At 39.4% G+C, this 27,174-nt stretch overlaps 1 protein-coding gene across 11 annotated transcripts in view; it reads left to right on the top strand.

The window, feature by feature from the left end:
• Positions 1-27,174, top strand: part of LOC119650439 (homeodomain-interacting protein kinase 2) — a 245,699-nt gene that overhangs the window by 8,110 nt on the left and 210,415 nt on the right. For all 11 annotated transcript variants that reach the window (XM_038053275.1, XM_038053274.1, XM_038053272.1 and 8 more), the window contains exon 2: positions 969-2,271. In XM_038053275.1, the coding sequence (XP_037909203.1) occupies positions 1,401-2,271 (871 nt within the window). In that variant the 5' untranslated portion in view covers positions 969-1,400. The remainder of the gene's footprint in view (positions 1-968; positions 2,272-27,174) is intronic.

Below are 27,174 nucleotides of genomic sequence, written 5' to 3'. Positions count from 1 at the left end.
ATGAAGCACAATTTGCTCTCACTCTTTATAGTCCACGGACTTCTCTTTTCGAGTTTGGCACCCCAGCCGCTTTGGTCACGGCGGAGGTGAGGCAACAGCTGATAAGTTGCCTCTGCCCTGGTACGAAACCGTAACGTCTTCGTCTCTCATCTTTTTGACTTTGGGTGTTAAACCCAAAAAGAGGAGTTCATGAACCATAAAGAGTAGGAGCAAGTTCCATTACGGAAACTCATGTTCGTCGGGTCATTTTCTTATGAATAGAGGGCTTCTATTGATGCAATTAGATGGTTCTCTAGAACGTTTTTGTTAGCATTTCCGTTTACCGGTCCTTCTAACAGTGCCAACAGTTCAGCACGAACGTAGGTAAAACGCCCGACCGAACAAATTGAAGTCAAGTGTCATCCAATTTGTATTATCATTATTCTGTTAAGGGAAAGTCGCACCGCGTCCTTGAAGAACTATTCTGCCCCACCGTCCAATTTGTATACTTTTCCATCTATCCCAAATGCCTTCTCACTTTTTTCGGCCAAAATTGGCTTTTTGATAGGGTTTTAAGCACATAATTTAATACACTTCTGCGATCTTCATGGAAACGTCCGTGTACTCCATTCTATTTCATCTTCTTCCATAAACATTGTTTAACGCACTCCGCAATCTCGTGTCTATCCCACAAATACATTCCCTTTACCAAGCGATCTGCACCTACGGTGGTTTTTCAAGCCTTTCGACCCTTTTTGCTTCAATTCAGTTGTTATTCGGGCCAGTATGCCATAAGGAGACTAAAACAAATGAGATGCTTGTTTATTGAAAAATTTTGGCAAGTTAGATTACAGTTTCTTTCGTCTGCTCCTCCATTTTATAAGGGGCTGCCTTTTGTTCAACTCAACTGACCGACAAAGCATTCGATTCCTTGTTTTTATTTAGGCTTCATGAAACAAATAATAATGCAGATCTTTCTCCATTTACAGATTTCAAAAGCAGCGCGAAATTGAAAAAGGAAAAGCACCAAGCTATCGAGAAGGGAGTTCTTAACGAACTGACGTATCGTCGCTCTAGTATATATCTCAGTTTTAATTTCGATAATAGTCAAGCGTTTTTCTTTTTAACTTTGTGCTTTTGTGTGCGTGTTTTGCCTCTGCAAGTTTGTGTGAAAAATTACCCTCGTGGAAAATCCAAAAAGTATTAAATATTTTAGTAAGATTCCGCATTTAATTCGTGCGAATCCAAAACGTATACACCGGGAGTATCGTAAATAAGAAAATCGTAGTGGAATTTTTTTATGACCCTCTACTATTGTTATCAACATTATTTGTGCGCGCACACCGTTCATTTTCATTATTCATATTTTTCGGTCAGAAGATTGAAACGAAATTCTTGTTCAAGCTCTGAATAAAATACAAATGAAAACTTCGCATTTTCCGTCGAACTACGACTTTTCGAGTCGCCCTCATATACAGGGTGGTCACAACAGCAGCCAACAGCAATCAGCGACAAATAGCAGCGAGAATTTAAGTGCGATATCTTTTGCAAATCAGAGCAGTAGCAATCATCATTCACATCATCATCAGCAACAACAACAGCAGCAGCATCATCATCAATCGCATCATCAGCATCAGCCACAACACCACCATCAGCAGCAGCAAAGGTACGACGATTTGTACCCATCACAAACATCTGCAAACGCGGCGGCTCCTTCATCCTCGTCGTCGTCTAACCGAATTCCCGCTACCGCTCAATCATCCTCACGCGGTGGCGCTATTGTCTCCTCGTCTACATCATCAACAACAAATAGCCACCACAGCAAAATCAATTCCACCAGCGACAATGATGTATCAATCACATCAACCTATAACTTGGTGAACAGTGGTAGCGGTCTACACCAGCAACAACAACAGCAGATCAATTTCATTGATCAATCTAGCGGTGGTGGATCAACAAATCATCAAAGCAGCCATCATCACCACCATCACCAAAGCAGCAGTGGCAGTAGTAATCAGCATCACAGTCACCATCAACACCAGTCGCAACAGCAACATCATCAACAACAACAAGCGAGCGTGTATGGAAATGGTGGTGGCGGCAATTTGGACAAAGTCGTTGTCAAGTACGAACCATTAACGAATAGTAGTGGTGGTGGTGGAGGCGGTGGCGGCGTCGCCACTAATCAGCCCGACTCTAAGGAGTATCAAGTGATTCGCAGCACTAACAAATACCAGCAGCAACAGCAGCAAATTCAGCAGCAGAAAGCAACGAAACGAAAAAGAGAAACAGGTGAGTTCCATGTTTTTCATTTGATCCATTCAATGAGTGCTGAAACCCTTGGCACTTTGAATCCTCTAATCTTCAAGGAACCTTTTCATTTCGTGAATCCGTTTTTTTCAATATTAGAATAAGTTGACGTAGTTTTTGGTATTCCCCAAAACGATCCAATGCTTCGATGTCATCAAATCCACTTCATATAATGAACAACAGAGAAATGTTCCAAGTAGACACCAATGTCAGCACTCGCTTAAGAGTTTCGGTACCCGATGGACTCCTATTTGGTTTGGAGGATCTCGATTTTTACCATTTGGCATTACATTAGAGCAAACTTAAATGTGTTCCCGTTGTAGTTGGGGAGAATTCTTGTCTCGATGTGATTTAATCTTGTGAAAGAATATCATCAATAATCAATATTAAAAAATATGAATATCTTTTCTGGTCTTGCGCCTGGTATTGTTGTAGAAAGTTCTACCAGAGGGGCAAAGTAACATATTCCAATTTGTTGTGGCATTTCTAAGCCTGGGTGCTTTTCAGATGTTAAATAAGTTTAATGCGGGCTCGTTTTCTGCTACAAGAGCTAGCAAGTTTTCAAGCTATGATGGCGAATATAGTATATCTTTCCCACATTGATCATGGTAAGAAACGCAGCTGAAAGTGAGTATAATAGGTATGCGATTCGAAAGGGTAGTTATTATGTCTAAGAACCCCTTTTGTTTTACCGGAATCTATAATATTGGCGAAATTTTAATACCGTTTGCGGGTGAGTATGTTCATAGAAGTCGAATAAATCGGATACCGCATGAGAGATGTTGCGCTAAAAATGCCAGATATAAGAAAACGATGACTTAACGTAAAAAGTTGATTTTGGTAATTTTTGTCCTTTTGAGAGAGACTAACCGCCACAAAGTACACAAGATATTCAAAACTTTCCGGAAAGTCTAGGGGGACATGAAACTTGTTGTCCCGAAGCGTCGACGATTGCACGCAAGTCTGGTTCACGCGCTTTCCTCACATTAAATTAAACTTAGTTGATGGATGTAAGCAGCTTTAAACTTGGAAACTCTTGCCAACGGGCTGCAAGCTCATTAATTCCATTTTCGGAAAAACTAAAATGTCTAAGTACGACAAATTCTCAAAATGCTCGATTGATTCGGTTCGACATTTTTTTTTAGTGCGACACTTGGATCGCGGTCCTCCACCCTCCGAATTCCACCTCTGTTTATCTAGTTCGAGCGACCGGTTCTTTCATTTTCCAGGCGATCACTTGCTTTCTTTTTAAACTTTGAGTAATGACCTACTTATTTGAATTTCCGGATTTTAATGTGGACAGTGGCTTCCGGTGCCTCGTATAAAAATTACATTTTGTTATATGCGGCTCATAATCGATCGCTCCCCTTTACTAGGTAGATACCTCACCTGAGGGTTTACCGTTCGAAGGCATTGATTGTCTACTCTTCAGCATGATGCGTGGTGCAGGTATCGCGCCCGCAGCAAGCATCTGGTAAATTTTTAGCGTTGTTTTTTTCCTTTCTAATCTTTCATATTGGCACCACGAGTTTTTCCGTTTCTTGATTTCTTCCGACTTCTCTCGCTCTTCCTTCCAAGTTTCACTAGAGGTTCTGCGCTCACGTTCGATCTTTCCATAATATTTTTATCATCTGCATAGACTACTATCTGAAATGATTTCTACAGCGAACGCGACGCTTTTTAACGGGAGGTTGCACTCAAGTGCATTGGGGAAATTTTCCAAATAAGTTGGTTCGAAATCTTATTGTTCTTTGCGTCAAACCCCCGAAACATCGCTCCAGGAGCGCATCTTTGCTCAGATCTTTATAGATGGGCTTAATGGCATCCAAAACGTCTTTGGGAAGAGCACTATACGTGCGTTTGAACGAATATAATGCATTAGCAGCTGCAGCTTTTTGTCATTCGAACCACGACTACGCTTTGAGTAATGTATGAGACGTGGTTGCTTAAACCGCTGCATCTTCTTTGATAACATATAATCGTCGATACAGACTTTTTCCAATAATTCATGAAGTTTCGATGTCCCAGCTGTAACTGTTTTAATTCTACAAGTATCCCATCTACATCTGGTACTTTCTTATTTTGTAGTGCCCCGGCTACTTCGAAGAAGGTAGCGCGATGCATAGTAGTTCTTCAAAACACTGATACAGTGTTTGCCAGCTTTTAATTTGCTTCATATCTCCTATCTCGCCCTTGCTGCGTTTTTGCATAGAGTTGTTTTAGTTCGCGTAATACGAAGGTATATTGGGTATGTTAGAGCCGCTCAGTTTTTCTCTGAGATCGTAGTCTATTTCATTATATGTTCTCCCGTCTAGAGAGCCCATTTTCTCTTGTGGATTTGTTTGTGAGGCAAATATCTCAGGCGAATTGTCTGAATCTACTGCCATTCTCGTTGCTAGGTTAAGATTGTAAGGACTAAAACCTCTAATGGTCCCATGGTAGAATAGGTTCCTTTCGACATTGGTGGTTAAATCGCAGAGAACTATCTTCGTGTCATTGGAGCGTAGCGAATCAAATACTGATTCAATGTTCGAAAATTTATTCCTCATTCGATTTGTTTAATATGAAAGTGTTAATGCTGAGTGTTTTAAGAGCGCTTATTCTGTGTTTCATGTAATTCTTCTTGCGATGCCATGGCTTGGAATTGCAACTATATTTAAAGCGTGTGAGTGCGCTGTACTACAGGTTCTATTTCGTCGATATGATATAATGTTGTCTCTTTGCCATTTGCTATTAGCAGGGGTTGTCAACACAGAGGCGGGAGTAGGACTTGTTTGTAGGGTTGTTGATGTTCATTGTTCAGGATTTTATTGTTGACTCTTGATTTTTTTCAGATTTTTCGGTTGGGTAGTTTCTGAGAATCATCATTATCATCAACGGCGCAACAACCGGTATCCGGTCTAGGCCTGCCTTAATAAGCAACTCCAGACATCCCGGTTTTGCGCCGAGGTCCACCAATTCGATATCCCTAAAAGCTGTCTGGCGTCCTGACCTACGCCATCGCTCCATCATAGGCAGGGTCTGCCTCGTCTTCTTTTTCTACCATAGATATTGTCCTTATAGACTTTCCGGGTGGGATCATCTTCATCCATACGGATTAAGTGACCCGTCCACCGTAACCTATTGAGCCGGATTTTATCCACAACCGGACGGTCATGGTATCGCTCATAGATTTCGTCATTGTGTAGGTTACGGAATCGTCCATCCTCATGTAGGGGGCCAAAAATTCTTCGGAGGATTCTTCTCTCGAACGCGGCCAAGAGTTCGCAATTTTTCTTGCTAGGAACCCAAGTTTCCGAGGAATACATGAGGACTGGCAAGATCATAGTCTTGTACAGTAAGAGCTTTGACCCTATGGGGAGACGTTTCGAGCGGAAGTCTTTGTAAGCTGAAATAGGATCTGTTGGCTGACAACAACCGTGCGCGGATTTCATCATCGTAGTTGTTAACGGTTGTGATTTTTGACCCTAGATAGGAGATATTGTTAAAGGTCTCAAAGTTGTATTCTCCTATCCTTATTCTTCTTCGTGTTTGACCAGTGCGGTTTGATGTTGTTGGTTGATTCGTCTTCGGTGCTGACGTTGCCACCATATATTTTGTCTTGCCTTCATTGATGTGCAGCCCAAGATCTCGCGCCGCTTGCTCGATCTGGATGAAGGCAGTTTGTTCATCTCGGGTGGTTCTTCCCATGATGTCGATATCGTCAGCATAGGCCAGTAGTTGGGTGGACTTGAAGAGGATCGTACCTCTGGTATTTATCTCAGCATCACGGATCACTTTCTCGAGGGCCAGGTTAAAGATGACGCATGATAGGGCATACCCTTGTCGTAGACCGTTGTTGATGTCGAATGGTCTTCAGAGTGATCCTGGTGCTTTTATCTGGCCTCGCACATTGGTCAGGGTCGGCCTAGTCAGTCTTATTAATTTCGTCGGGATACCGAATTCTCTCATGGCTGCGTACAGTTTTACCCTGGCTATGCTATCATAGGCGGCTTTAAAGTCGATGAATAGATGGTGCAGCTGTTGTCCATATTCCAACAGTTTTTCTTGCCGCAGAGAGAAAGTCTGATCTGTTGCTAGTTTGCCTGGAGTGAAGCCTCTTCGGTGTGGGCCAATGATGTTCTGGGCGTATGAGGCTATCCGGCCTAGCAAGATAGTGGAGAATATCTTATAGATGGTACTCAGCAACGTGATACCTCTATAATTGCTGCACTGTGTGATATCTCCCTTTTTATGTATGAGACAGATAATGCCTCGTTGCCAATCGTCAGGCATTGATTCGCTGTCCCATACCTTGAGCACAAGTTGATAAACCACTTGGTGTAACTGGTCGCCTCCATATTTAACCAATTCGGCTGTAATTCCATCGACTCCTGGCGACTTATGATTTTTTAGCCGATGAATTGAACGGACTGTTTCTCCTAAACTTCTTCTTCTGAGAATGGCCCCCTTAAAGGAATGATCACTTTCAACCCCCTGCACTCTCAACCTTTCCAGCAAATGTCAAAACTAAGACCGGCTTGGAAAAGTACTAACCAAGACCTTTAATTTGATACCCCACATGACTATATTTGATGAAAAAAAATTTCAACCCCCCTTTTGCATGTATGGGTGGGGATCCATTGATGACATCTTGACTTATGTTAAAGGCAGACCAGGGCACCTGCCGACTCCCTTTGTTTGCACTAAACAAACGAAGGACAACAATCTGGCCGAATTAGAACTTCATTCAAAATCACCTGCCCACATGGCGTTTATGAATTCTTGCTTCCCTTCTCTATTCAATGTTAATTGCAATCACAATATAGTTATCCTTGATTTTATGTTTACCAATTTTTCAACATAATCAAAAGTGTGTAAGTGGCTTAAAATTGTTGCACAGTGGTTGATCTCAGTGTCATAACTGCCCGCTTAAATATTGGTCATAAACTTTCTGTTAGATTTAAACTCGGGCTTTATGCAGGCCAGTCGATGGTTGAAATGGTCTCATCCTTGAACTCTTGCTGTACAAATCGCGGCTTGTGATATAGCGTGTTGTCTTGCTGGAAAGTTGCTTTTGAATCAACTGACAACGGGAGGTTTTCCAGGAGTGGTAGAAGGTGCTCTGACAGCGAATTTCGGTAGGCTAGGGCTTTAAGTTTCCCCTTGACTTTGACAATAAGCGCGGTTCAATATTTTCTCTCTATATCATAACACGAGCGCCATCGAATTTCACCGACTTCTTATTGGGAGGACGTCATACACAAGCAGAACAGGACCGCATAAGTTGAACTTTGGTTCTTCACTGTAAATCACTAAATCACAAAACGAAAGAGGACAGTCGATATGGCTCCTGACGGCTAACCGTTTTTCCGGTTACCATGTGTAAATATTGGTTTTTTTCAGTCATCAGCATCCGCTGAGGTTGTTCTTGAAAAGTCGCTGTCTGATGGTTCTGACAGATATATTTACACCATAACTTCTTGCATTGCGGTTCTTATTTGCGTGGAAGTAGCCAAAGGGTGGTACAATGGTTATCGAAGGATTAGAGATTATTCGCTTTCTGTGGTGTTTCTTGGCCAACAACGTCTTGAATTTGGAAAACTTATTTTCCTGGTTGTGTTTAATCGCGTTTTGTACTTTTTTGCGCGAACACTATGGACCGAGCAATTTTGTTAATTTTTTGTCACGTGTATGGATGTTGCATATGATTTGTCTTTCATCATCCGTAGAACTCTTCTTGCGTCCCTTTTTGATTCTTTTTTATGATTTTTCACTCAAAATTATGTTCTTATAACTTTTAATAAAAACAAAACGATGGCATTTCAAATCTCTTCCTCTTATTTTTTCAAATATATGGAAGGAAGTTCGTATTATACCCTTACACAAAAAAGGATGACATTACATTGGTCGCAAATTTCCCTCCCAATATCCATCCTTTATTATTGTTCCAACATTTTTGAGAGATACGTGAAAGACTGGCTTTCGTCTCGTGTCGGTCACTTCATTGTGAAGGAGCAGCGTAGTCGCTCGATTGTGATGAATTTGTTAGAATTAATTAACTTTATTGAGAAGTCTTTGAATACTAGAAAAGATCTCCATACAATTAATCTATACTGTTTTCTTCAAAGCTTTCGACTCTATCGACCATTCCTTAATAATAATAATAATCGTTGGCACAACAATCCATATTGAATCAGGTTCTTGAAGAGTGTTAGAGCACTTCATTCAAAACCGTAACGGTACACTACAGAACACTGTATGAGGCAATGTGGTCAGCGTTACGCTCGCCCGAGATTATTACCCTTATTTGAATCATTCACAGCTGGGTCGACTGGTATCCGACGTCAAATCACGATACAAATCCCACTGACGCCAGCGAGATTTGAACCGCGACCTTCCGTACGACAACCTTGTGCTCTAACCGCTCAGCTATCCGGACACCACCACTCCTTGCTTCTTATTAAACTCCAATGTATGGATTTCCTGCGCTATTCTCTCCTAGTTGATATTTAACTTAGATGGCAGAAAAATTCGTGTTTTTTTCAATGGTTGCACTTCGTCTCCCATTTTTTCGCTCATTCGGTGGTACCTCAGAGCTCCTCAACCCATTTCTACTTTCGCTTTTCATACATGATGTTCCTTCCTTATTTACCTGTCCTGGCCTTTTATATTCAGACGATTTGAAACTATTTTCTGTTGATTCGCTCACTGATCAGAGCAGTCGGCAATCAAACTTTGACAGATTATGTCGGTGGTGCGTTCGGAACAAGTTGTCAATTAGTGTGAGGAAATGCTATTCGTTATTCTATACACTAAAAACCGCGACACCTGTTTATTATTCCAATGGTCAGCCTATAACGGTGATTGCCTCTGAATCTCTGTTACATTTGACAACAAACTTCGATCTAATTTTCATTATGCAACTTACCGAACTTCGAGAATGTCTGGCTTTCTCCTCCGTTTCTCCTATTCTAAATCATCTTTTATAAATCGTTCCCCTGATCATAATTGTGGTGCGATCGAATTTGGCCAAAAGAAATTTACTTTATCCTTAAACTTTAGAAATCCTTCCTTCTTATCCTGATCGTCTGGCTTTCCTTAATCTGCCATCTCTACACTCTCGAAAATCCTTGATTGACACATGTGTCCTATTGAAGCTTCATAACGACTTGAATATGATAGCGCGATTTTCTGTTTTCCTGAATATCCAAAAAAGTAGCAATACAGTGACATATCTCTCAACGGACTAGCCTACAGTTCTTTAAACCCTTACACTTTCTTAATGTATGTAGTCTCAGGGTAAATCGATTTGCTTGATAGGGCGGGGATGGTATTTTCAGAGCACGAGAAAACCTGCCAGTGAGAAAATTACATATCTGCTTGTAATTTGAAAAGCAATTAACGTCTATCCCCTTTCTTCTTAGGTTGGTCAACTGTCGTTGTATTACAAATTTTGTTCTTATTTCTTTTGTACTGGCTGACCCCTCTTTGTATCCTCCGAAATCGCTCTGGTGCTTACACAGTTTATTCGAATTTGTAATAAATTGCAAACGACGGAATGGATAGGGTAACTAAATTACAAGAAGACACTATTCTAGAGAGCAAAATTCAGCGCCAAACCAATTGAGAGAAAGCTGGTGAAATTTATTAGATATTTTGGGCTATTATGCTTGACTTACATATTCAGTAGGAAATACCCTTTTATATCATTACTAAGAGTGAAAGTGCGTATTCAATACCACAAAAAAGTGTCCGATTTCCTTTGCTTAGTATTTTTAATCTGGATGTCACTAGTGACATATCGATCAGATGCCCCTCCCACAGACTATAAACAGAAAAAATTGGTCGTAATGCGCACTGTCGAAGCGAAGAGTCCCTTACTACGCACTAAAATTCCTCGAATGATTTTTCTCAAGTTTAAATTTACATCTGATTTTCTCGTGTTTACGCTGAAAAAATGTTCCACGCTTCACCATTGGCATTAATTTAAGGCATACATGCATATGAGCGTATGTTGAATTTCCAGTTTCAAGTTGTTATTCACAAAGACGATTCAGAGAATCCGAAAAATACAACTTGAGCTTTTCGGTCGTATGGCCGAAATTAGTCGTAAGCCTCTGTATTCATGCCAACCAGAGGAACATATTCTAAAATGGAAGGCAAAATGGCTTTCTATGGGCATGGAAAAAATTCCACGCGCTTTAAATTGCCGTCAATGCCTTATCAACAATTTGGACGTTTTTTGCTACATATTGTGCGCACAATACAGTTTTAGGGTGGTTTGTCTGTTGTGTATAATTCGGGGTAATGATTAGAATGTACTATGCGAAACTACTTAATTGGCTTAACCTAAAGAAAACAACAATGTCTATCTTTTGATAGGAAAAAAGTCTATTTCAATTAATTAAGCTGTTAATCTAATTATGAAAAATATTTATCCACGGTTTTGGGTTCTTGGAATTTCCGGAGTTTGCGGCAAATGCGCCATGCCACTGATGTGGTGTAATTTCAATATCACTTTACTGAAAATTTCAGTCTGATTCATACGCGACATTTTGTTCCACTAGATAAGTATAGAAATCATGCCGAGAGAAGACAAAAACACGCTCTTTGGATAGAATGAGTTTCTGTGAATTTTGTCATTCTTCTCCTTTGTCATCTGTATCCATATTTCAACACAATTATATTGTTCAATCTAATAATCTCCATCAGCCTTGGCAAATAATTTTCCAAAAAAAAAATATTTGATTGTATTTTTGGTGTCCATCGTTTTTAAGGTTTTGTGTAAAACAAAACCTTATTAAAATCGATTCGCTGTCAGTCTGTTACACGCACTTTTCTCCAAAACGACTAAATCGATCCGAACGAAATTTGGTAGATAGATGGGAACTATGAAATCCCATGCATACAGCGAGTGACATTAATTTAGGTGGAGTTTAAAGGAGGGCTCCCCAAACATACAAAGGGAGGATTTAAAAAATTTTTACCGAATGTAGTCGTGTTGGGTATCAAACGAAATGCACTGGTTAATACTTTCCGAAACTGACATTAGTTTTGGCATCAATTGCAAAGCGCGCGAGTAAGGAGTCAAAATGTACGCACCTCAAGTGAGACAGGATTAATTTTCTGAAACTACCCAACCCAATATAGAGGAAAGTATATAGGACAATATTTCGTATATACTTGCCAAATTTCATGGAAATCTGGCCATTAACGCCAAAGTTATAGCAGTTCAAACTTAGCAATTCCGTGCGAATTTACTGCTTCCAAAACCATGCAAATAAGATGCTGACGTCATAATTAGCGAGAATAATTGACATTCGCGTGAAATAGTAAAGTCGTATTTATGAAGAATCCACTTCTCCCCAGCTCTTTTGAAGGTTTCGTGTAAAACACTTATGTGAAATCTAAGCCTCGAGAGGTGTCCCATTCTGAAATATGCTCAAATAAACTTCATCATCATCATCAACGGCGCAACAACCGGTATCCGGTCTAGACCTGCCTTAATAAGGAACTCCAGACATCCCGGTTTTGCGCCGAGGTCCACCAATTCGATATCCCTAAAAGCTGTCTGGCGTCCTGGCCCACGCCATCGCTCCATCTTAGGCAGGGTCTGCCTCGTCTTCTTTTCCTACCATAGATATTGCCCTTATAGACTTTCCGGGTGGGATCATCTTCATCCATACGGATTAAGTGACCCGCCCACCGTAACCTATTGAGCCGGATTTTATCCACAACCGGACGGTCATGGTATCGCTCATAGATTTCGTCATTGTGTAGGCTACGGAATCGTCCATCCTCATGTAGGGGGCCAAAAATTCTTCGGAGGATTCTTCTCTCGAACGCGGCCAAGAGTTCGCAATTTTTCTTGCTAAGAACCCAAGTTTCCGAGGAATACATGAGGACTGGCAAGATCATTGTCTTGTACAGTAAGAGCTTTGACCCTATGGTGAGACGGTCGTTGCCGGGTCCGTCGTTTTAATATCCGTCCTATCCGAGGCTCCTGTTGTGGCTTCGTAACGGTTGTTTTCCGTGTAGGGTTGTCAGCCCTACCCAACCCCCAACCTGGAGGACCAGTTGGTACAATTTGTCCCGTTTTTAGGCGCGGGAGACTCGCCTTCATCCTTCTCCGTCTGCAGCTTTTCGTCAAGAAAGAGCTCCCAGTGGTCACCACGTGGAGGTGGAGATAGGGTTTGGTAGTAGAGCTGTTGGTGTTGGTTCAGCAGGCATTTCCCAGGTTTTATGCTCCATCGTGGGTACCAATCCACGTTTCGCCCCGGGACCTATACTACCCTTTGACCAAATAAACTTATTAATAGTATATTACCAAATTTTAGAAATGGACTGAAAAACTCTCCTGGGAGTACTAAATTTTGCATAGAGGGCAGTATCATGCATTCGCATGCCAAGTTTCATGAAAATCCAACTATTTGTATCAAAGTTAAATCAGTTCAAACTTATCAATTTCATGCAAATTAAGAGCATCTTAAGCAGGATGTTGATGTCATAATTAAGGGGAATAATTGACATTCGAGTGAAATATTAAAATTCCATTCCTGATGAATCTACTTCTCCTCAGCCCTTTTAATGGTTAACCTTATTAGAATCGAGTCGATATCTATCTGTCACACCCGATTTATCCGGAAACGGCTAGATCGATTGTCATGAAAATTGATGAGAGAATGTAATCTGGTGTTCCCAGTAAGTGGCGCAATTTTGTGCTAAGTTTAAGTTAGGCTTCCCATACAAATGAATGGAGAGTGCAATTTTTTTTTTCCCAGAATGTAACCATGTGGGATATCAAATGAAAAGTCTCAATTAGTACTTTTCGAAACTGGTTCAATATTTGATATCGGGTGAAACATAGGGTAGTGAGGGCTCAAAATATGACCCCCAAAAAGTGTAACAGGTCTCGTTTTCAGAACCTATCCAACTGAAAAATCTGAAAAATCTAGGTCTCAAAATATATCCGGTTCCGATATCTGCAGAAATAAAGTTAAAAATAGTATATTTCCGCATTTTAGAAATTTATCTTTAATTTGAAATTCCTTACATAAGATGAACACAAAACCTTTATACCCGAAGCGCGAGCTTCCGGAATGGAATTTTTAACTACGTGACACGGAGCTGTCATGCATTCGTCGCTTCTGACATTTTCTTTCTCTTCAGACTTTGTTCCGTTCACAAGCGGGGTGGGCTCGTCGTGATCGGTTTCACCATTTTATTTTACCAAATGCCCGATCTGGATGTAATCCCCATTCAGTGTATGAAGCCACCGTTGTTTCGGCCGGCCTTTTGGTCACTTATCATTGACTTCGATGTTCAGATCAATATTGGTAATTGAATTCTCGTTAGCGCGAAAAACCTGACCACAGCATCCAAAACGCCTCACTCGAAATATTTAAATCACTCAGTTCTGAACAAGTCACTGTCATTGACAGAACTGAGCGATTTAAATATCTCGAGTTAATGCTATCAGTCAATGGAGAACTGCGTTATGCTCCTCACATGGGGAAACACAAAACCTGCTATACCTGAAGCGTCAAGCTTCTGGTTTCCCGGCTTGTATTATAGTTTAAAGGTGCTACTCAAAAAGGGTTGCTGGATTATTGCATTCTGAAACGCTATCCAAGAAATTTACTGATCAATTCTAGTCTTTGGATAATAAAAAGTGGCAACGCGCGGGGTTTTGTAGACAGAACTCCAGTGTTAATCATGTAGAGCGAAAGGTCGAATTAACGCACGACTTGAATTTGCCGCCATTTGTGCAATAAAGTGCTATAACAGAATTTGTTTAATGGCGAAAATATATGAGTGTGTATCTTAGTCTGGTCTATGAAGTTATTTTATTTCATGCTCCTTTTCTGGCATTAATAAATACAGTGCGTGAAATTAAAGTAACGGTAAAACTAATTTCTCAGGATTATTTCAGGCTAATAATTTTTATTTAAAAAAAGCGAAATATTAAAATGACAAGGAAGTGGAAAAAAGCCAAAGCAGTTTTAAAAGAAACTGAACTTTCAAATCGTGAAATTTGTCGATGAAATAATAGATCGAAGGATATGATACAAAATTCCCTTGCATTGAGTGACAAATACGGCATTTCCACTTCAAATTTGTTGAAAACATGAAGATACGCCGCCGACAAATCAACATTTTCAGAAAAAGAGCCACTAAAAATAAGTTAATAAGCACCTCAGAAAGCCTACATCTTCTCACAAAGCTGTCAGATTGGATTATGTAAAAAATCATGTAGCTTGCGCGGAAAAGTGGCATAATGCCTTCATTTCAAATACTTTTGGCTGGATCTGCGTGCTCAATCCTGATATGGGAAGTAAATTCTTATTACGGAAAACTCTATTTGTGTTTTATAACAAACAAAATGAAGGCAGAAAAACCTTTGAGATCTTGGACGATGTTCTAATTAATTATTCAAAAGATAAATAATAACCTAGAATTCATAATTCAGTAAGATAATGACAGTATTCATGCAGCAAAAATGTCAAAAAAAAAATATCCGTCTCGTTCAATACTATTTTTTTTTACTGGAAAGCCAGAAGTCCAGGTCTTAATCCAATCGAAAATCTTTGAGGCATTTTAGCAAGAGCTGTTTACGCAAATGGTCGGCAGTACTTAGCGGAGCAATTTTGCAAGGGAGGTTTCAGTTGATTTTCGACATAGACACTTCGAATGTTAACTAATCTACTGCCAGACAGAACTAGTCACTAGAAACTCAAAATTCTCAAAACTACCGATCACATTTCGATATTTTGACAATTAATTGTGGTGCGACTAAGCAACTTTCGCTTCATATTTTCGAAAATTGTTTTATTTCTGTTTTTCTTCAAATTGAGCGTAATTTTTTTGAGGATTAGTTTATTTTCTTATTAAATTAAAAATTTTTATATTGACTTTATAAAGTGATTTCTGTTTTACTTGTACTTAAGTTTACTTAGGGTCCAGATATCTGAGTGGTTAGAGCATCAGGCTGTCATACGGAAGGTCGCGGTTCAAATCTCACTGGTGGCAGTGGAATTTGTATCGTGATTTGACGTTGGATACCAGTCGACTCAGCTCTGAATGGTTCAGGGATTCGACACTTGTCTAATCCAAACTCCATCCGAATATCACGGCTGAACATGTCTATTATTCCCAACAGACTTCTAAGATGGTCGTCAGTACTAGCATACAGCTTGATGTCATCAAAGTACATCAAGTGTGTCAGTTCGCACTTAGCACGTAGGCCATACTTTATTGCAAAACCATGTCCTCTAGGTTCATTCAGTAGCCATGAAAGGGGTTCAGTGCCATACAAAATCAAAGGGGACTCAACGAGTCCCCCTGGAAGATGCCCCTCCGTAAACGGATGGATTCTGACGTATTAGCACCCTCAGATGTACGGACTGATAAGGTGGTATGCCACCCTTCCATGACTGTCGCCAAAAACTTTATTAGTTTCGGATCAATGCGATACAGATGTAGGATATCGATTAGCGAAGTATGCGGAACGCTATCAAAAGCCTTGGCATAATCGATATAGCAACTGAAGAGGTTTCTTTGGCCTCTAGTCCTACAACTACCGAGTCGATAATGAGTTGCTCTTTGCAACCCCTTGACCCAACTCGGCAGCCCTTCTGCTCCTCGGACAGAATGCTGTTATTATTATTATTATTTCTGTTTTACTTAATATTGATTAAAACCGCGTGCAGCTAAGCAAATTTCGCGTACTGTAGTTGTCCTGTACATGTAATTGGTCTTCAGGATTGTCAGAAGTGAATCTTACAAACGAACTATATTCTTCCCCTTATTTCCGCAGTTTTGATGCCATTTTTGCTCCATTTTTTTGTGCCTAAATGCATATATTCGTCTATCTTATCTACTTTAGCATCTTTTTCCTCGTTTGTGTCATAATTTTGACGATTTGTAACCCTGTCTACATCGCTTCTTGGTTGAAGTTTATTAAGAACTGAATAGCGGAAGTGAACGAGCGTAACAGAATATTGATCTCGTCTGTGAAAAATACGCTCTGTGGAAATTTGTAAAGTATTCTTTCTATCTACATTGTTAGGTACAGTATGTTTAGATTGGTGCCGTCGTGTGTCTGCCTGACGTCCACGAACATTTTTGCGAACATCAATGATGATCTCTCGACATTTCTCGAGTATTCGGTTGACCGTAAGCAACGACATTGGAGTCAACCGCCCAACTTCAAAGTCAATTAGATACTCCCCCATCCGATTTGTTTGATTTAATTTAGAACAGATAAAAAAGTTTCTCCAGTATCGGTTTCGCTCAGTACCGTTGGACTTTTCAAGTGCTTGATATATTATCTGCAAAATAATGGTAGTATCTCTCGTTTTTTACTTCAGTATCAATCTTGCGGTCCCCGTCCCAGTTAAGATACAAAAATGAATGCACATAAATTCACATTTTTGAAGTCAATTGTTTGTCAAGTAGCTTCTTTGTTTACTGCGAAGGGGTAAAATGGAAAATAGGCAGATATTGCGGTTCACATCCCCCGAGTGGTTGTATCCATACCACCATAAGTGCTCTTGTCCAATGGCTTTGTTATAAGAAAATCACCCACTGAAATCTCCTCTCGCAACTTGCAATCTATTCCGCTGTCTAGAACCCTCCACAGAAATCGATTATCTCTTAATTATATTGCACTACATGAGTTCTGTACATGCCGAAGCAACTTTCTTGCAACCAATCGACAATTTTGCCAAACAGCAGCTGAATCTTGTAATCAACGTCAGCGCTCGTAGTGAAAATTCAATGACCCGATGCTGCTGCTGCCTGCATTTATCGATCGCCTTGTTGTTTGTCTTTTCACCGTTCGTTACAGCCCAGATGAAAAGTTTTCCAACAGTTTACATGCAAGCAGCAATTTGCATAGCATGTAATCATATCTGGCGTCATCAAAGCTTGTCTTCACTTCTACAAACGACACCAGTCCCGAGATGCTGGGAGAGATCTAGGGCCTCAAATGCAATTAAGTACTGTTGGCTTGCGGAGGCTATCAGGACACCTTCTTGTCGTCTGCATATCAAATAAAAAATAATCAGATGTGCATAATTACGAGTTGGTGATTCGATTTCGCATTAGTTCAGTCTCTACAATATGTTGGTATCGAGGTAAGAGTTGCAGATACTAGATTGAGATAGTGGGCATTAGGGGGTTTTTGTGTTTTGCAGGCGCAAAAATAGCCTATTGTCTAGAAGTGCATTTACAGATTGCATTCTGTGAACGATAAAAGCGGTCATGGGAATATTGGCTATTTATCGATCGGGGCTAGAGCAGAGTCATCCATAACTCTGGGAATTGCCATCCAGTTGAAAAATGAGAATTCTCCGAGTCCATCTCACGTAAATACCCTTAGCGTCCAACTCAATGTTGTTGAAGACTTTTTTTAAAGTGGGGCACAATTTTCTATCTCCAATTTGCGCTGCACCGTCGATAGTGTTGAAGTAGCTTGCAGATAAGGTTTGCAACTTTGTGCAGAAGTCGCAGATGAATAGAAAGAAAGAAGTTTATTTGCCTTCCATTCATCATTCGGATCGAGTTAAATTGTCTTAGATAGAAACACGTTGGTGGGTCTCAGATGAGAAATGCGGTTTTTCAACACGGTTAGATGATGATGGTTTCTGCACTCAATTTAATTTGCAACGCGCGCTTGAGTTTCATTCAAAATTCTTCGTTATATTCAATATGAAATTCTGTTGATTTATTTCGCATTTCTTCATGCATCATTGAGACTTGCATGGAAAAAATTTAAATTTCACGTGGGAAGAAGTTCTGAGAAGACCACTTAGAAATTTTCTTGTTTCTTGTCCGATATACAGGTACTGTAAATGTGAAGCGGATTTTATGCTTTCTAAGTTTTTCGTTTTCTGCTATTTCAATTTGCTCTTTCAACTTTCATATTACATTAGGTAGGTAAACTATATGCGGCACTACATATTTTTGAGTGCTTAGAATTAAGGAAATAAAGTACAAATTCATTTAACTTTCGTCGCCGACAAGTTTGTTGATTAATCGTTAGTTTCATTGGTTAATCTAGTTCAAATTAAGTTGTTAAGACTCTGGTAGTTAAATGTCCCGTTGTTGAAAATTATCCAAAAACTACTTCCCTGAGGCTGAAATTACAGGTCCTCAGTAGATAAAGAATCTATTTTTAAGGTTTTGTGTGAAACAAGACTTTTGTGTTTAGTTTGAGGGGGGCTCCTCATACATGCGCAATTTATTTTTGCACAGAATATGGTTATATTCGGTATCAAATGATTACTACTAATTTGATTACTATTTAGCCGAAAAATCTGAAAAAAAATCACAATGGTGCATCTATACGAAATCTAGGCCTCAAAATACATCCTATTCTGATATCTGCTCAAAAAAGGTTATAATAGTATAATATATAGTATATTTCGTCACAGAAATACAAGATTTGGGATAGGTATAATGGACAAATTTGAATGAAATCCAACCACTAATCAAAGTCAATAAAGAGGGTCAAAGTTGTGCATTTCACGTAAATTTATTGTACTCTAAGACGTGTATGAAGTCATTTCAGTTTTCCTTTTTTAGCGCTTTTTTAGTTATTTATATATCAATATGAATTATATATGTATGCGCGAATTAAGTTAGGATAGACACGACCCCAGATGTACAAATTGCCTTCATCCAGATCGAGCAGGCGGCGCGAGATCTTGGGCTGCACATCAATGATGGCAAGACAAAGTATATGGTGGCAACGTCAGCACCAAAAACCAACCAACCAACAACATCAAACCGCACTGATCAAACGGGAAGAATAAAGATAGAACCGTTGAGACCCTTGATAATTTCTCCTATCTAAGGTCGAAAATCACAACCGATAACCACTACGATGATGAAATCCGCGCACGGTTGTTGGCAGCCAACAGAGCCTATTTCAACTTACAAAAACTGTTTCGCTCGAAACGTCTCACCATAGGGTCAAAGCTCTTACTATAGAAGACAATTATTATGCCTCGGAAACTTGAGTTTTAAACAAGAAAAATTGCAAACTCTTGGTCGTGTTCGAAAGAATCCTCCGAAGAATTTTTGGCCCGCTACTTGAGGATGGACGATTCCGCAGCCTACACAATGACGAAATCTATGAGCGATACCATGACCGTCCGGTTATGGATAAAATCTGGCTCAATAGGTTACGGTGGGCGGGTCACTTAATCCGTATGGATGCGGATGATCCAGCCCGGAAAGTCTATAAGGGCAATATCTATGGTAGAAAAAGAAGACGAGGCAGACCCTGCCTGAGGTGTCATGGCGTAGGTCAGGACGCCAAACAACTTTTAGGGATATCGAATTGGTGGACCTGGGTGCAAAACCGGGATGCCTGGAGTTCCTTATTAAAGCAGGCTTAGACCGGTTGTTGCACCGTCGATGATGATGAGACATGTGTGTTAGTACCGGTGGTATTTACTTTAAGAGGGGGGAAAACATTGAAGGCAATTTTTATCTGAAACCAAAAAGTTTTGAATTTTACATTACTAACTTATTTTCTAAGAATATGAAACTTAGTGTGGGTAAAAATATTAAAAATTTCGTTTTCAAAAATAATGCAAAAAGAAGCATCTGTAAAAATATATCATCGTAAATGTTGGTTCATATTCTGGGTAATTTTGTAAAGGAGGTTTATTACTTTGTGGGTTGTAAAACGACATTTTGAGAAAAGCGCGTTTGAAAGAGAAAATTGTTTGTTTGTTTGATTAAAACAAAATACAGTTCGAGCAAATACAAATGCACTTGTCATAGGGACTGACGACAAGTAATTATAAAGACGCTACAGATTATGTAAGGATATAGAGTGACTAATTCTCTTCCGGAAATTTATCCTAAAATTCTTACAAATTTATTTAGTGAGCCAACTATTTGAGGATTGTAACGAAATTCCGATAATTTCGCTATAAAAAATATGCGCATTGTGCAAAATGTTGAAAAGATCGTAGAAATAATGGAAGTATATCGATATGTGAGTGTCGTAACATCACCCAGAAGCTGAAAATTGACCATAAAACAATTGTGAAACGTTCACAAAAAAGCTGAGTGTCGAAAAAGTTGTACCGAAAAAAAACCTTATGGGCCCATCTGCGATTTTTTACTTGTCCAGGACGTTCTCGGTGATGTGAAAATAATTTCAAATAAAGAGGGCGAAGACTTGCTTTCTCAGTTTTTTGCCAACAGGGACAAAACATTTGAGGAAAGTGGCGTAATGAAGATGTCGTCTAAATGACAACTAGTTATCGGAAATACCGGCACATATTTAGGCCAAAGAAAAGAAGAAGCATAAAAAAATAAACTATGTATTATTCTTTTTTGTCTTATATTAAGATCCTGAAAGGATCTATTTTGATACACGGGTGTAAAACTTGAATGATGGCGAAGACGCTAGACAAATCAACCTAGACGTATCGATGACGAATTATCCGAAAGATATTTGAACCCATCTATCCAGCAAATACTTAGCGAATTTGGAATAACCTTTAAGTTGTACAATTATGCTTCGAAAATTAATAATAATAATAATAATCGTTGGTGCAACAATCCATATTGGATCTGGGCCCTGAAGTGTGTTAGAGCACTTCATTCAAGACCGTAACGGTACACTACAGTACACTGTAGGAGGCAATGTGGTCAGCATTGCGCTCGCCCGAGATTATTACCCTGATTTGACTCAGGTACTCATTCACAGCTGAGTCGACTGGTGTCCGACATCTAGTCACGATAACAAATCCTACCGCCACCAGTGAGATTTGAACCGCGACCTTCCGCTACGACAGCCCAGCGCTCTAACCACTTGAGCCATCCGGACACACATGCTTCGAAAATTACAATGGTTAATTACAAGACAACCACCGAGCAACCACCCATCAGAAAGACTGCGAGCTCGATGGGAAAGCACCATTGACGCAGACAATGACAATGAAAATAACAAACTGGATATGATGGGGGTTGGAAGACCGATAACTCTGTCAAAGTAGAATCTGTCATCGAAAGTTATACCGGGACTTCAATGGAGTTACGGTATGATAAAGATGGCCACCAAGATAGTAAGAAAACAGAGTTGGAGAGAATTTGAGAGAGTAGCAACCCATTTATAGAGTTAATGAAGAATAAAAACAGTAGTTTGCTCACAACAAAATCTTGTGCCACTCCAGACAAGGCGAAGAAAAAAAGGATATGCAGCACTGCAGAAACTGTCACAGAGGTGGGGGCGAGTCATCTACAGAGATAGAGAAGTGTTAAGAAAGGTTATCAAAGGTTATCAAATAAAAGTACCGTATAACTACGGAGTCAAATCTTTAGAGAAGTCTGTGTAGATGACGTGAATTTCCTGTTGAGAATTTAGTCATTGGGCCACCTCGGACTCTATTTTAAAAAATAAACAGATAGATAATAGCAACCTACACCTGTTTCAGGCTTCAATTTCAACTTCGTTTTCGCTTAACCCTTGGTTTAGTTCAATCTATCTGAGCAAGTTTGCAGCTCTTGATTTGCTGGAATCACTTGATGTACAAAATTACCACTAAGTAATCCAGCATGGAAGCATTGAATACATGATCGGGCTAGAAAATCAACAGCACAAGGGTAATCTAAATTCTAGTCAATTGTGAAGGAAGACCAGTTACATTACCAGTGAACGTGGGTTCCGGAGATTTGTTTAAATAATTGAATGTTTCATCATTGATGATGAACTCAGCTAGCTCAGTCGGAGGCCTTGACCTAGCTGGAAATTACGTTTTCTAAAGAGTCGGGATTATAAGTTTCCGAGTGGTTGTGATTTTCACTAATCCGTTGCATTAAGCCAAGCTTACGAGTTACTCCAGATATGACACGCGAATTATAAAATTTACAGCGTAAGATCTGGGAAGAGTGGTCTCTAAAACGTTGCATTTTCCATAAGTTAATACATATCTTTCAACTTACCTCTGGGCATTGCTTTTGAAACTATCCTCTGGCGATTACTGTGTCTTTCATATTATTGCCAAAATTCGTTCGGTCGTTGTTGTTATTCCATAATGGGTTAAACCTTCTTTGACGTTTGAATTGTGTTTAATTGATTTTTTCTGCAGATTGCTTGTTTGCGATCTGAACGAAATACGATGTTATACGGCACTCTGTAACTACTTATGTTGTTAATGTGTGCCCAATTCCTATCTTCATTTTTCTTTTCGTTGAAAGTTAGGCTGAGGAGAGAAATAATGTTAATTATTTCTCTCCTCAGCCGCTTTCCTGTTCTATGCAGGCTGTAGGCCATAGTACAAACTTTTCAATGCTCTCAAAGAATTCACTTGGCATCTTCTTTTTTCAAGGAGCCATGTGAAAAATTTAAAGTCCGAAGGCGCCAAGTCAGGAGATTATGCAGTGTAGTTCAAAATATCTTAACAAGAGCTTTGGTTGCGTTATTGCGCAACAAATACACTATCTTCGTTCAAATTCCTCTTCTTTTGTTTCGAAATGTCTTATTGTGTTTTATTAGGGTCTTACAGGATCGCGCTGCTTTGTGATTTCTTTTCGATTCTAAAGCAGGAGCCATGATTTTTAAGGTTTTGTGTAAAACAAAATCTTATTAAAATCGATTCAATGTCTGTCTGTCACATGCATTTTTCTCTAAAACGGCTAAACCGATCTGAGCGAAATTCGGTGGGCAGATGGTAACTATGAAATCCCGCGCATACAGCGAGTGGCATAAATTTAGGTGGAGTTTAAAGGGGGGCTCCCCATACATGCAAAGGAGGGATTCAATTTTTTTTCACCAAATATAGTCTTGTAGGGTATCAAATGATGCTTCCGAAGCTGATATTAGTTTTGGCGTGAATTGCAAAGTGCGTGAGTAAGGAGTCAAAATATCCGCACTTTAAGTGAGACAGGACTTATTTTCGGAAACTACCCAACCTAAAAATTCGAAAAAAAAAATCAGGGTAGTGCGCTTAGATGAAATCTAGGCCTCAAAATACGTCCCATTCCGATATCTCCTCAAATAAACCTACTGATAGTATATTACTAATTTTTATAAATTTACTGAAAAACCCCCCTTAAATTCATCCTAGGACTTCCGAATTTTATACCAGTATAGAGGACAGTATTTCGTATATATAATTAACGCCAAAGTTATAGCAGTTCAAACTTAGCAATTTCGCGCGAATTTACTATTTCCAAAGCCATGCAAATAAGATGCTGACGTCATAATTAACGAGAATAATTGAAATTCGAGTGAAATATTAAAATTCCATTCAAGAAGAATCTAATTATCCCTAGCCCTTTTTTATATTTGATGTTGGTTAATTTGTTAATAATATTAAACTCAGAGTGTGAAGCGTATAAGATTGACTATTATCAATGCAGGACTTTCCATCAAATGATTTATTTAAATCGCTTTCTAGAAAATAGAGGGCAATGGAATTTTTAGCTATATTACACGGAGCTGTCGTGCACTCGTCGCCCCTCGCATCTTTTTCTTCAGCCTTTGTCCCGTTCACAAGCGGGGTCGGCTCGTCGTGAATGGTTTCGTCATTTTATTTTATTAAATGCCTGATCAGGATGATCGCGAGACCTTTAAACCCCCATTCAGTGTATCAAGCCACCATTGTTTTGGCCGACTTTTTGGTTGCTTACCATTGACTTCGATGTTCTGACCAATACTGGTTATTGAATTCTCGTTAGCGTAAATTACGTGACCATACCATCGAAAACACCTCTCTCGCAGTTTTACGCGATCGGTGCCAACCCATATCGATCGCGGGTATTTTCATTTCAGACGTAATCAAAACATGTCACGTCACCAGTGCAATGCAACCTCTTCGTCCTCATTACCACAAGACGCCGTTCATTGTTTTTTTAGTCGGCCAACACTCAGAACTATAGAGAGTGGCAGACGGGCGACATCGCAGTAAATTTTAGATTTGGGACGTGCGCTGATAAGTCGATCACAAAAACACCAGTTGGGGAATGCTACTTCATCCAGGTTGCGTTAATTCGGGAAACAATTTCATTAGGCAGTTTTCCATTGGCTGACAGCATTGACTCGAGATATTTAAATCGCTGAGTTCTGACAATGGCAGTAACCTGCTCTTGGAAATATTTAAATCGCTCAGTTCTGGCAATGGCAGTAACATATAAGCCAATGGAGAACTACGTTATGCTTCTCGCATAGGGAAACACAAAACCTTTTATACATGAAGCGTCAAGCTTCCGGTTTCCCGACTTGTTTCTTGTTGAAGTTTTGAATGAAACTTTGGTAGATGAGGAGCTGATTATCTTTTTGTTCAAACAGTGATATCATTTGCAGTTACAATCGAGCCTAAAAAACCTTCACTTTCTAATTCAAAATGCTCATCGCTTTTCTGTAAGTGGTTTTGGATCCTATATTGCATACAACTTTCGAAATCTCGACATTTGCGTTATTGTTTCTTGTTCGCCGATCTTCATACATAGTGTTATCAACTTTTCCACACTCCTGATTGTCATTAATTCTCGTTCTGGCTTCATTAGCCTGACGACATCCTTTAAATACGTTCGTTCGGGTTATAACACTTCGTCGTGGACAGTTTGATGTTTTACTATCAGGAAAAGGAATGCAGTGACAACACGCATCTCGCATTTGCCGCGATTTTTCATCGAAACGAACCCGAAGCGGGTTTTTATACTGTTCAAAAGAACCTCCATTACCGGACAGTATTGCCAACTTCGAAAAAAAAATCTCACAGCACGAGAAAGCAATCCGTACTCTTACTTTCTGGACCTGCCTCGTGTTTGGCTCTCCAAGTCACCCAAAATGCTGATTTACTAACATCCGTTTTGCTTAATATATCACATTTCTGTGGATAGAATTCATTAATATACTCTTCTGTGGATTGAGACGTGCTTTTTTGATCAGTTGCGTTTTTGTGTTTGTGCTGGTTTTTGCCAAATATTCCAATTAAATATCAAGTGGAAATACAACTTACTTTTATTATGATTTATGATTTAGTAGCTTAAACTCAACTGAGATCAGATATTTGTATTTATGCATTGGAAATGTAATCATATTAAGGCGGTTGAATAATGCTTGAACTTCCTGAAATATTCACAAGAAAATCATCAGTACGATTAAGTTCTAAAATTGCTTTCATCAGAAATGCATGTTGATCCAATTAAATTAATGATTTCCATACGGCTTCTATCCTCATCTCTGCATTGAAGTAACCCAAACCAATTTAAATTCGGTTTGGAATTAAGGAAAAACACTTTTCACAAATAAATGGCTTCTTCCCGTTTTCCCTAGCATCGTGAAATATTCCAAGTTCCAAGGGTCGTCTGCTGAACCGCTCAGTGTTGATATTGGCTAAAGTAAAATCGTCCATCACCCGCAAAATCCAAAGTGCACAGAAGAAACGTATCTGCAGTATCGTCGTCCATCAGCCTCTTTTCCAAACGGCTAAATGCTTTCCGGGTGAAATCTGAAACGATTTCAGTGATGGAGTCTAGCAACTGCTTCTTACATAGTTTGCTAGCATGGCTTCCATATATCGCTCTATGCTATCGCTGCAAGCATTCCAAAGTACAACAGCTTTAGATGGAGTGCATTGAATTGCATGCAATGCGCTTTTTCACCGAACAGAGAAACAAGAAAAAACAGAAGATTCGAACACTAAAAATTGTTTGTACACAAAAATTGTTGTATAAACAGAAAATTATGTAGCACATGTTATGAGCCTCTGACGGAATTTACGGAGTTGCAAATGAAATATTCCAAGCACTTCATTTAGCTCAGTTCCAACTGATTTCAGTTTGACACCGCAGCTTCAGATGTTTTTAGGATTATGGAGCTGCTTAATATCTCCACAAATCTCCAAGCAATTACTTAGATGAAAACTATTTACTTGCCAGCACTGTCATTAGATTTTACTATTGCAGTCAATTATTTTCATGAGCACCACTTTGAAATTTCAACTTGTTTTCGCCGTCTCCTTCTCAAATTTGACGTCGGGCATTTGTTGGACGCAGTCCAAAATGAAATCCCAAAATATTCTTCCTGAAACTGAAACCGTCAAAACTCTCCCAATCTCCTCTAAAATTCTCATGTAATATTTTCAGATTTGCGATAGCTGAAATGTCTTCCTGCCCGCGGATACCACAGCATTGAATTTTGTTACAATTATTTTTATTGCAACCATCATAATTTGCTTATTCGTTTCCGCATCTTTTCCTCTTTGGCGCTAGCAAATTTCGTACGTACTCTGCATGTAAAAAGAATTATTCAACAGATAGACCAGAAAGTGGATGAAATGTAGAGTCGCTAATTACAAGTGCATGAGCGAATTTTCGTGATATAACGGTACGACGAGGTAGAATGTTAATTAGTACTATAACTGTAATACATTTGGGTGAGATTTCCAGATGATAGACGCGGTCTGGCAGCTGTGAACTCTACTGGAAAGGGACAATTATTCATAATCGCAATATAGTTTACAAAGTTAAGTTATGTACAGGGTGTCCCGTTGACGTTGGTAGGAATTTTAATGGTAAATAGCACTACTCGTTTAAGGAAAATTGTTCCATGGATTTTTTTTCGTGAATAGTATCAAAAAGTTGACTTACCCAATAAAGACACAATTTTCTACTTCCCCAATCATCTAATCCCAGATTTGATAATTTTGCGGAAACTAAATGAAATTCCATATGAGTGGATATTTTTTCAATTGCGAAGGTCACCGTCACCTGCAGATCATAATTGTTCAAAATCCAAAGAAATTTCAAAATAGATTTTTTATTTTTCAAAAAATGCAACATTATAACGGCACTTTAAACTGCAAAGTTTACAAAAGTTGTCTTATTTTTTCGAATGAGTGTGTCACACTATGCACTTTAGTGTGTTGTTGA

Source organism: Hermetia illucens, chromosome 2 (genome assembly GCF_905115235.1).
Source record: "Hermetia illucens chromosome 2, iHerIll2.2.curated.20191125, whole genome shotgun sequence".
Taxonomy (NCBI): Eukaryota; Metazoa; Arthropoda; class Insecta; order Diptera; family Stratiomyidae; genus Hermetia; species Hermetia illucens.
The sequence above is the reverse complement of the archived record's forward strand: the minus strand, read 5'-3'. Positions and strand labels throughout refer to the sequence as shown.